General features: G+C 37.3%; 1 protein-coding gene across 1 annotated transcript in view; it reads right to left on the bottom strand.

The window, feature by feature from the left end:
* Window positions 1-12,381, bottom strand: part of Btaf1 (B-TFIID TATA-box binding protein associated factor 1) — an 89,951-nt gene that overhangs the window by 36,418 nt on the left and 41,152 nt on the right. Inside the window, exons 12-15 of the mRNA XM_031390175.1 lie at window positions 10,757-10,897; window positions 9,916-10,040; window positions 6,782-6,902; window positions 2,195-2,299 (exon numbers count right to left, since the gene is read on the bottom strand). Of these exons, the coding sequence (XP_031246035.1) occupies window positions 2,195-2,299; window positions 6,782-6,902; window positions 9,916-10,040; window positions 10,757-10,897 (492 nt within the window). The remainder of the gene's footprint in view (window positions 1-2,194; window positions 2,300-6,781; window positions 6,903-9,915; window positions 10,041-10,756; window positions 10,898-12,381) is intronic.

Below are 12,381 nucleotides of genomic sequence, written 5' to 3'. Positions count from 1 at the left end.
TACTTTGAAATACCAATTTTGTTCATAGATTATACACTACATAAAATAATATAAAGGGAAGTTTTTTAGTTTTATTGTTGTTTTTAAGAACATGGGGGCCAAGAAGATGGCACAGTCAGTAAAGGCAGTTGCTGCCACACCTGACAATCTAAGTTCAATCTCTAGAACCCATATGGAAGGAGACCAACTCCTAAAAAGCTATCCCTAATCCACACACACCACTCAAACCAGCACTGGCCCCCCACGAAATACAAGTTGTGGTTTGTTTTAGACTAAGTTTATTTTTTAGTGTATGTACTTTATGTGTGTTTTCCCATAAGCACCACAGGTATGCCTGGTGCCCATGCAGGCGAGAAGAAAGTGTCATATTTGCCTAAAACTGGAGTTACAGAAAATTATGAGCTGACATGTGGATGCAGGGAAGCAAATCTAGGTCCTCTTCAAGAGCAACAGTGCTCTTAATTACTGAGCCAATCTCCAACCCAATAAACAAATATAAGGTTTTTAAAAAGGAATCTAGAAGCAGGTGTGGTGGTGCATGCCTCTAATCCCAGCACTTGGGAGGCAGACGCAGGAAAATCCCTGTAAGGCCAGCCTGTCAGCAAAGTGAATTCCAGGATAGCCAGAGCTCTTACATAGAGAATCCATGTCTTCAAAAAAACAAAAAGAGTTGGCCATGTGGCTGGAGAGATGGCTCAGTGGTTAAGAGCACAGACTGCTCTCTGCCTAGAGGTCCTGAGTTCAATTCCCAGCAACCATATGGTGGCTCACAACTATCTGTAATGGGATCTGGTCCCCTCTTCTGGTGTGTCTGAAGAGAGCAATGGTGGTGTACTCATATGTGTAAAGTAAATAAGTAAATCTTTTTTTAAAAAAAGGAGTTGGCCATGAGAGTACACATCCATAAAGCACTCAAGGATCATGGGTTTAGGGTCAGCCTGAGATATCCAGGTAGAACTACTCAACAAAGAAAAACCAATATAATACTTGATACTTTATGATCAAATTAAATTAATATAATCATTAGTTTATGACATATAAACATAAATGTTTATAAATTAAACCTGCCATGCCAGGCATGCTCATACATATCTGCAAGGATTGGGAGATAAAAGCAACAGGACCAGGAGTTTGAGGTCAATCCCATCTACACAGCAAGCTCAGGCCAGCGTAGGTTATGTGAGACCTTGTCTTGAAGACACTGACAAAGTGAACACATACACACACACACACACACACACACACACACACACATATTCTCTCTCTCTCTCTCTCTCTCACACACACACACACAAATTAAAAATATTATTAAAAATATTAAAAAATAAAAAGAGGGCTGGCGAAATGGCTCAGCGGGTAAGAGCTCTGACTGCTCTTCCAAAAGTCCTGAGTTCAGATCCCAGCAACCACATGGTGGCTCACAACCACCCATAATGAGATCTGACGCCCTCTTCTGGTGTGTCTGAAGACAGCTACAGTGAATTACGCCGGAGTGAGCGGGGGCGGCAGAGGTCCTGAGTTCAATTTCCAGTAACCACACACATGATGGCTCACGGTCATCTGTACAGCTACAGTGTACTCATACACATAAAATAAATAAAATAAATCTTTAAAAAAAAATAAAATAAAAATAAAAAGAACATTAGCTTAACAGGACATGTAACAAAAGAAAGAAAAGAAAATTACCAACCTGAACCTACTATTATTAAATCCCACACAAAGTCTAGTTTTCTGGTTCATCCTCTAGATTACTGGACTCTTCTACGTCTTAAATGGCTTAATTCATTAAAAACTCTCGCCGGGCGGTGGTGGCGCAGCCGGGCGGTGGTGGCGCACGCCTTTAATCCCAGCACTTGGGAGGCAGAGGCAGGTGGATTTCTGAGTTCGAGGCCAGCCTGGTCTACAGAGTGAGTTCCAGGAGAGCCAGGGCTACACAGAGAAACCCTGTCTCAAAAAACCAAAAAAAAAAAAAAAAAAAAAAAAAAAAAACCCTCAACAGTATAGTAATTTTTTTTTTTCAGACCTCATTACAGATGGTTGTGAGCCACCATGTGGTTGCTGGGATTTGAACTCATAACCTTCGGAAGAGCAGTCAGTGCTCTTAACCACTGATCCATTTCTCCAGCCCCAATTATTTTTAAATTATATCTACAAATTTATTAGGAAGAGAAATATAGACATACTCGTCATGTACCTTGTGAATAAGATCCAGAATTTCCTGGCTGCTTTCTAAAACACAAAACTGAAAAATGTGTCGCAGCATATCCGACAGGATAGGTATGAGCCAAGATGATGAGTTCTGAAAACAAAAACAGATTCAAAGCTATGACATGTAGTTCCTAGAAGTTAGCCTACATGAACAAAAAGGCAAATAAGACAAACACTGTCATAAGAGACTATATGCCTTATCAAAAAGATTCAACTGGTGATAAATTTTGGTAAGATCAAATAAGTATTGCAGTTATTGCAATGGCTTGAAAATTACACAATCCTATAATCACAGGGAAATGGGAGAAAACTGATTATACTAACATCAAATTTTCCTCAAATAAACTGAAAGTACAGGACCAAGCTATGAGCAGCAAATGTTACTTACGTCATCATATATCACTGCTTTATTAGGAACTGGGAAATGCTCAGATCACTGCTGCTGTGCCAAAAGATCAAAGCCTTAGTTCTGCATACTCATCAATAATGCAAGGTACCAGAATAGTATTATTGACTTTTTCTCTTACTCTCAGCTCAATCACTGGCAATCTAAACAGTTACCTGTAGACACCAAAGTCCGTGTCTAGAGGAAGATGTCTGCCCTGTATTTATAACAAGTAAAATGTGCTATTAAGTATACTAGCTGTCTCAGGTTACAAATGCTGGTGAATATATGTCTCAAATATTTAAATCAGCCAAGGGAAGAAAGAGTACATGGGAAGAACACAGAAGACACTTAGAGAAGACTATTCTACATAATTGTGCATATGTGACACAGGTTTTGTTTCGTTTTCCTTTTTTCTGAGACAGGGTTTCTCTGTTTCGCCCTGGCTGTCCTGGAACTCACTCTGTAGACCAGGCTGGCCTCAAACTCAGAAATCCGCCTGCCTCTGCCTCCCAAGTGCTGGGATTAAAGGCACTTGCCACCATTGCCTGGCGACACAGGTTTATCAAGCCCAAAGGTTGTATAGTATCAAGGGTGATGATTGTGTAACACCAAGGGTAAACCCTAATGGAAACTATCAACTTCAGAGAAGAAAATCCACTAATAATAGTGAGTGCCTTATTTCTCCATACAGGGTTGTTCACAGTGGGAGATGCTGTATACAGCATTGAGTCTTTCTCTCAACTTAAAACTGTTCTAAAAAACTAGACATGGTGCTGCATGCCTTTAACCTCAGCACTCCTGAGGGAGAGGCAGGCAGATCCCTGTGAGCTTGAGGTCATCCTGGTCCATATACTGAGTTCCAGGACAGCCAGGGCTGTTAAGAATGACCCTGTCAGGGTTGGGGAGGAGTGCACATAGTTCCAGGCTGAGGACATAGTTCCAGGCTGAGGACATAGTTTATGCTAGAATGCTTGCCTTATATGTATGAAACCCTGGGTTAAGTCCACAGTACTATGACAGAAAGAGAAAGAAACAAAGAATGACAATGTTTCACATATGTTACAACAATGAGATTGTCACTATCACCTATTAGCATAGCCTACAGAGGAGCACTGACAATACTATACACTGACCAGACAGACACGGAGCATTTATTGTTGATGAAGAGGCAAAATGGTGTATCTACTTTGAAAGACAACTTAGAAGTCTCTTACAAAACTAACCATACTCTTATAGTATAGTCTAGTACTTGGGCTCCTTAATAACTGCCCACAGAAAAGAAAGTATTCATATACACAAAAACCTCTACTTTATAAAAGCCTTATATATGTACTACCAAAACTTGAAGGTAGCAGTGGTGTCCTCCAATCGGTAAATGAATAAATTAGAGTACAAGACAGTAACAGTATAAGATACCCTTAAGAATGAGCTATCAAGACATGGCAGAAAGTAAATTTAAATGCATATTACATAGTAATGACTAGGTTCCACAGTGGATGACTCCAACTTATTACATATGTAAAACTATGCAGACAGTAAAAGGCCAGTGATTGTGAGAGGCTGTGAAGATGGGGAATGATGAGAAGGACAAAGGTGATTTGCAGGGTATTGAAAATAACTCTATGATACTATAGTGTACAGTCATATATGTCTTTACACATTTGACAGTAACAAATACTTTTTAAAAATCTTCCAGTTTTATGGGCAAAACAAAACAAAGTTGATAATCAGAAAAACTGAGAGTAAACAATAGAGCCATCTTTACAAGGATATACTGAGCTATGGTGACATTTACCCACCAAATTACTGCCAATTACTGAAAGTGCCAGCTGGTGACAAGGAACGCTAGCATGTGGCTCACCTTCTCACTCTGTACTTAAACTTACTTCACATTTAAAAGTTGGAAAGCAATCCATTTCTTTCTTTCTCAAATTTAGGTGAAAGCTGAAAGTTGCTCAGACTCCCACATGAATCTGACGTAAGCAGTATACTGTGAACCATGTAATCTCTGTGAATTTGGGAGTTTAATTTTTGATCATCAGTTCTCTCATCTTCAAATTATAAATAGTAGTAGCTACCTCCTTTAGAGTGCTTGTCATAGACCCTAGCATAAAACGAATCCCAGTAATGTCTCAGAGAACTGTTACTTAAGTATCATTCTATATCACAGAATATAATAACATTTCTAATTAAAGTATGACAAAAGTATGTTTACTCTCTATATAATTATTTATTTGTATAGAATTAACATTTCCAAAGTCCTCTCTTTCATATTACCTCACTTGATCCATAACTACAAGAAAGGCTGCAAAAAGATTTTAATTTAAAAAAAAAATGTGTATGGGTGTTCTAAATGTATGTCTGTTTACCACTTTGGTGCCTGTGCACACAGACAGCAGAAGGATGTGGGATGGATGCCCTGAATTGGAGTTACAGGTGTTTGTGAGCCTCCATGTGGTTTCTGGGAAATGAACACAAATGCTCTGGAAAAGAGTCCATGCTTTTACTTGCTGAATCATCTCTCTAGCCCCAGGGGTTTGGTGTGTGTGCTTGGGGAGAGGAGAGAGGGGGATTGAAATGTATTCTCTCAACAATATGTTTTAATTTTTGTATGTAAGTATTTTGCCTACATATAGGCACATCTATCATGTGCATGGTGTCTAAGGGATTTAAAGAAAATATGCTAGAACTCAGTGCTTGTCTGAGATCTTTGCATTATTATATGTTGAAGGTGTTACGGCAGCAATCTAAGTTTTAACTGATTGTTCTTCATGTTTTATCTGTTACCATGCTAAGAATCCTGACTCACAACCCAATGCTAGCACAGAAGCAAATGCAAAAGAAGCAGAGAAGGGAGGTCAGTTTAAATTAATTGTAGGCTCTATTGTCACATCTAGTACCTTGGAGCCAAATGTGCTCAGAACATTCCGAATTTTAGGATAATAAAGAGATGGGTTGCATGCATTGTACATTACATAACCCCTTATAGACTCTAAAGAAACACTTAAATGTTATTTTTATAAATACACATATGCATGGAATAAAAGACTATAAATAACTTTTCAGAATGGTTTGATACCAAATGATTAATTCATAAAATTTACAAAAAGCTTTAAATTTCAAAACTGCAAGCAAGCAAACTTTTTCAAAAATTCAGGCAAGGGGTCATGGAATTTCCACAAAACTATAATAAGTATAGTTTTAACTAACTCCCAGGTAATCTGTGAAGAATACAATTTTTAAATGATATCAGATGGGGATTACTCTGACAGTTTCTTGATGTTACTGGGAACACAAGATTTATAATAAAGTTTTCACTACATAGTAATTGTATCCAAACAACAGTTTAGATTTAAAGAGGGTTGCAGTGAGATAATTTATCAGGTAAATGTGCTTGATGAATGGAGTTTAATCCCTAGAACCCACCTGGCAGAAGGAAAGAGTCAACTCCTACAAGTTTTTCCCCTGACCTTCATGTGTGTGCCACATCCACACACGTAAGACCAGATACACGAATGAATGACTAACTATAAAACAAAAATCAAAGGGCTGAGGAGACAGCTCAGTCAGCAAAATGTTTACTAAGCACCCAAACCAGAGTTTGATACCCAGAATCCACACTGAAAAAGAAGAAAGGCAGGGTGGAGCAGTGGAGGCTGGAAAGGCGGGAGAGGGTTGTCAGGGTGAGGAGGTGGCACACATCTCTAAACCCAGCACTCAGGAGGCAGACAGAGGCAGATCTGAGTTCCAGGATAGCCTGGTCTACAGAGTGAGTTCCAGGATAGCCAAAGCTACTTAGAGAAACCTTTTCTCAATAGAAGAAAGGAAGGGAAGAGAAGGGGAAGGGACGGGGGCGGAAGGGAGGGGAGGGACAAAACAAAACAAAAAACAAAACAAAACCACCTGGGGCTAGGAATGGGGAGATGGCTCAGTGGTTAAGAGCATTTGCAGCACTTGTAGAGGACCCAGGTTCAGTTCCCATTGCCCACATCAGATGGTTCACAACCACTTATAACTCCAGGGATCTTCTGGCCTCTGGAGCACCAGACACAGATGGTGCACATAATAAATGTATGCAAGCATTCTGATCTTTTGATATATAGCAAAAAATGAAGCAATGATCTGGTCTGTCTTATAAAATTTATAGAAGTTTTGAGGTTACCATTTATAATTATCAGCTCTTACCTGGTCCTGTGTTGATAATAATGTAAAGAGAGTTTCCAATGCTGCTCTTCGAACTGAAGATATAGTGTGATGCAAAAATGGCCAGACACGTGGGACTAAAACTGTCAGTGACTGCTGAATACTAATGAAGAAGAAACCAATTAATCTTATTCATTCTCTCTTGAAACTCCATAGATAAATTATCTAATACATGTTGTATGGACCTAATCATGTTGGCATGGCTTTTTAATAAACTAAAAATGATCCAATTTTCATGAGCATTTACTTACACTCTCAAAAATGTTATTATAATGCAGAAAGACAGAAAAATGTAGCCAATAAAGGGTAGAGACTTAATATTAAGGTTCTCTATAGTACTAATGCCATAATTCCATCATCAAGTTCGAACTTTCCAATGTATCTGCAGTTTCCTTCCAAGGAAAATGGGATAAGTATCCTAGCTACACCATCAGGTCTGCATAACTGTTTTCCATCCGAGGGTTATACTCAATGTGTAGCTAATCATAATTTATATTCATCTCTCAGGCCACTTCAAATGGCAAGAGACGAAGAGGCAACAGCAGTTTTGAGCTTTATTCTCCCAGTTTAGCATTTACTCTATTAGGAAGACTCCCGTTCTTCCTTCTCAGATAAGACTTTAAATGAAGGAAGATACAAAGCCAAATCTAGGTTAACGAGTCATAGCACTTCTGCCATACTGAGGAGCCATTTTTTAAAGGTACCTCAAATTAGGAAGTCATTTGTAAGTAGCATCTGAACTATATCCTTCAACAGAAAAAAGGCAGAAACCAAACACAGACCATCCCCATGGGCTGCCTCCCTCCGCCCAGGAGCTATCGTCAATGCTATTTTCATCACCTGCAAGTAGGACTTCCTGTGTTTATTTTTGTAAGTTCATTTTAAAAGTTCCAATTTAAATACATGCACATACAGACATAAGAAATTCAGAATACATAAAAGCATGACAATAAAGCTGTTAATAGTGTAATTATTCATGCACCACAAGACATGCTGCATTTCTTCTTGCATAAGCTGCAAAATATCTGCCAATTACCATAACATATGCTTTTTTTTTTTTTGGCTTTTCAAGATGTGTTTTCTCTGTGTAGTTCTGGCTATCCTGAAACTAGCTCTATAGACCAGGCTGGACTCAAAACTCAGAGATCTGCCTGCCTCTGCCTCCAAGTGCCAGGATTAAAGGACTGTCACACCACTCCACAGCTGAAGCAACTTTTCTAGTTAGGCAATTTTGAAACAAAACGGATAAAAAACTACATTATTTCACATTGGATTATCAGATATTTTATTACATTGTATAATTTTCTTACATTATCTAAGTTTTTTAAGTATTTCAGTATTTTATGTATATGGATGTTCTGTCTGCATGTATGTTCATGCATTAACATGCACACAGTGCATTGGATGCCCTGGAGCTAGAATTACAGATGGCCGAGAGCTGTCATGCCTGGCATCTGGATCCTACCTGGTGAGGTCTCTTCAGCCCCACATTATTTAGTTATCTTGATACCACCTACTAAGGTCCACAGGCTAAATAAATCTATAGACTTCCCTTTACTTCTTTTTTACATGGAAGTTTTACTAGAGCACATTCCTCTATACTGGCAGTTTTGTGGTTACAGTAACACTATGGAACAGTTTCATCTACAACTGGCTTACAACCCAAAAATGTTCAGTATTTAGGTCTTTAATGAGATTTACTTAAACCTCTGGTTTGAAGCAATTTAAAACCCCTTTGACTTTACAGCTCGGGATAATTGTCACATAAACCTGTTTAGTCCCTGTGTATTGTATTAGTAATAGAAGCTGTCAAAGTTAGAAGCCCTGCATGTGCACTGCCGCTTCACTTGCTGCCTTCTGTAGTTACTCACTTGCTGTTCCTATGTGCATGTTGTTCTACCAGCCTAAATTCTGCACTAAATAGTACTAGCTGATAATATATACTTTTCATATATGTTTGAATTTCACTCAAATACTCATTTATACAGCTAGAAGTTACTTTAAATCATAATCATATGAACATTCAATGAATAACCTCATTAGGCTACAATTACAATTTCCTCATTCATTTACAAAGCTGCGTGACATTTCTTCTGCATCTCTGTGGATATTATTAATAGAGTCTACGGCCATACCACCCTGAACACGCCCGATCTCGTCCGATTACGGAAGCTAAGCAGGGTCAGGCCTGGTTAGTACTTGGATGGGATATTACTAATAGAAACAGAAGCATTCTGGCATGTCACTCAGATGGGACACTCCTGAGTCCTCACACCAGTGTTAGAACTGAAAAACCGTTAAGTTTAAACAGTTAGTGTTTCTGTCTTCATTGAATCCTGTCTTTAAATTTTGTAGTTCACCATTACCTGTTATCTTCCTGACTAGTAATTACTGAAATTAAGGACAAGAACTGAAGAAATAAACATTACACAGAAAAAATTCACAGAAAGGGAAAATCTTGTGAAATATAAAACCGATGTCAAATTTTAAAAATCTGTATTATGAAGCCAGCACTGTAGATAATATATAATGACTCATTTTAAAGTATCTATTTAGATCCATAAGATAATAAACTATAAAACTATAACCCAAAGAAAGAAAATAACTACTCTGATCTTGCTATGTGTGTGTGCAACGCTGGCACTAACTAGACTTCGCTTTGTTCACAGCAGGCAGACAATCTCCCACTAGGCTCTGATCTCAGCCCTAAAAGCTCCTTTCTTGTCCTAAATGTTCTATTTTTTTTCCCTTTTCCTTTTTCTTTTTTAAATTATGAGAGGCACCAAGAAAGACATGTGGCTAAGCAGTCATATGGGCGCTGGGAACAGAACTTAGGTCCTTTGCAAGAGTAATACGTGCTCTTAACCACTCAGCTATCTTTCTAGCCCTGTCCCAAATGTGCTAGTAGCTACAATAAAGGACTAAAACTTCCCAAGAAAAAGTGGTATGTTCAACTTACAACACTGTTCTTTAAAGGTGCTAAACCAGTCTAAGTTTAATCATCTGGAAAGATATATAAAGGATTATTATTCTATACCTCTAATAAAAAATAATTACCTAAAAAATAAATAAATAAATAAAAATAAAAAAAATTAAAAAAGAAAAGAAAGAATTACCTGCATTGCTGGACCTGAGGGTAAGTTAACATGGATGAAAGGAGAGTCATAATACTATTTGTTGAAGCTGTAAGATCATCTAATTCCAGTAGAGAATCCCATAAGGTATTTATAATAGAGGGAACCTGTAAGATCAGTTTTTAAGAAAAGTTACTGATTTCACATAACATATTTTATAAATCCTGCCAAATTAGATCCCAAGGGTCACTACGAGTCAACAGCATACATAATGAGTATGGACAATGTCAGCTTTAAGGAACATCAAGGAGACACCATTTGTCACTAACAATTCTCTCATCCTCTTTTTAGTGCCATTCGGCTCTACTTTTGTCACTTCCTCTCTAATCAAATTTTTACTGGACAGGATAATTTCAGGGAATTTTAAGTGATATCAACAATCATGCAAATGCAAATTTAGTTTTTGAGCTCATAAAATAATGCTGACTGCGCTTTTAACCTCATATTCTAGATTTGAAAAATGGGAAGTGTAGCTAAAATTTAATAGTCTCAAAATGAGATCAGGTTAAAATGCCAAGCTATAAAATCAAAACAAACTTCACATCTCTAAACATAAGGGATGAAATCAGAGAAAAATAGCTGTTTCCTTTTCAAAGAAATTCTGTGTACTAAGTACAGTAAGGGAATTAGACAATACACAATTCACTGTTCCCAAAGATAACATATAATCAAGCTTGCATGTATCAGAGGGATGTTAGAGACAAGAAAATTTCTACAAAAGGTGTAGATAAAATAAAAAGAATGCTACGTCTTTCCTTCTATTCCATTTGCAAATGTAAACATGCTCTATAGGAAGAAAATGCTGAAAGACTTTTAGTATTACCTTTTGCGTCTGAAGGTAGACAAGGCTTTCTACTACAGGAACTAAGGATGCTGCAGCAACGGCTCTAACATCGTCATCAAGGTCCTGGAGTCCCTCGATTATTCGAGTTAATACTTTAGGCAATAAAGTATTGATTACATCCTGTAAAACAGTACATCAAAACATGCTAATTTTCTATGGTATAATTGCTGTGCTCAAGTGTATCTATTAACTTTGAACTACATTCCTGTATTTATATATTTGAAAAAATTCATAAACAGTATAGATAAATTAGCATAAGACTGCATAAACAATCCCACTTGAGAAAGAATCCAAATATTTCTGGATGTAACTTAAAATACCAGAACAGTTCTCAGTAAGCCTATAAATTCTGTGTGTGAACACAAATACATATATATGTCCCTGTCAAAACCCTCAGCTTACATTTTTTTCTTCAATATCACTGGCAAGGAGATATGAGAGAGATAAGAAGGAAAATCTACATCCTTCTGCTTCTCTTTATTGCAATGTAATCTCCTCATTTTCCTCACTACGGCTAGCTTCTCTGGACTACTCCTCTGATCATATACTTGGACTCTCACTAAGAGCAACTGCTACCCAAGCATGAAGACCTGAATTTAAATCCCCAACACCCACACATATTGTTTTTTAAAGCCAGGCATAGCTGTGTGTGCCTATCATGCCGTTATTATTGGTGAGAGATAGAGGGCTTCCAAGAGCTTGCTGGCTAGACAGTCTAATCAAAGCAGTGAGCCTCCAGTTCAGTAAGAAACCCTGTCATGCATTCCATGAGGAGTGACGACGCTGTGTAAAGTCAGCATACCAGAGACACTTTCATATCCATGATCACTGATACAATATTCACAGTACATGTCATCAACACATAAAGGAGAGAAGAAACTAGGTTATATATACAAAATAGAAAAAGTTATTCAGCTGTGAAGAAGAAGGGAAGTGTGACTTCTGCAGGAAGATGGAGCACAAAGGTAGTAGAGAGAAGTGCCCTGAAACAACCCAAGAAACAAGCCAAGAATAGGAATGAGAGATATAATGTTTACTCAGAAATAATAATAATTATAGCAGAAGAATCTCATGGAGCTAAAATAAAAGCTGAATCCATGGGAACGGCCTCTTGGCCAGAGGTGGAATTACAAGAAAATCTGACAAAAAGTAAGCTGTTCCTTTACCTAAGATGATGATGGCCCACTTCAATTCTAAACATTTATCTAAACATCTGAATTCCCCACCAGAATGTCTTTTTGCCACCTATACCCACAATAAAATGTCCTCATGGAACCTGTTATATACTGTAATTAACTTTTTATACAGTAAAAATACATATGAAAATTTCAAAATTAACAAATTATATTATACTACAAAATTATATTAACATTAACAAAAAATTAATTTTAAAATTATAAAAACAAAAGAGAAATGCTTCTCAAAAGATGAGTCAGTTTATTGTCAGAAGACCAATAAAAAATAAAATTTTTAAAAATTAGTCTTACAAGAGAAATGTCTTTTTCAAGAAAAAACATGTCACTTGGTTATCCAATATACATATATAAAAGTAGCAACATATGAACTGAGCTGATTATATTTAGGAATATATATATATATATATA

Source organism: Mastomys coucha, unplaced genomic scaffold, assembly GCF_008632895.1.
Source record: "Mastomys coucha isolate ucsf_1 unplaced genomic scaffold, UCSF_Mcou_1 pScaffold21, whole genome shotgun sequence".
Classification (NCBI taxonomy): Eukaryota; Metazoa; Chordata; class Mammalia; order Rodentia; family Muridae; genus Mastomys; species Mastomys coucha.
The sequence above is the reverse complement of the archived record's forward strand: the minus strand, read 5'-3'. Positions and strand labels throughout refer to the sequence as shown.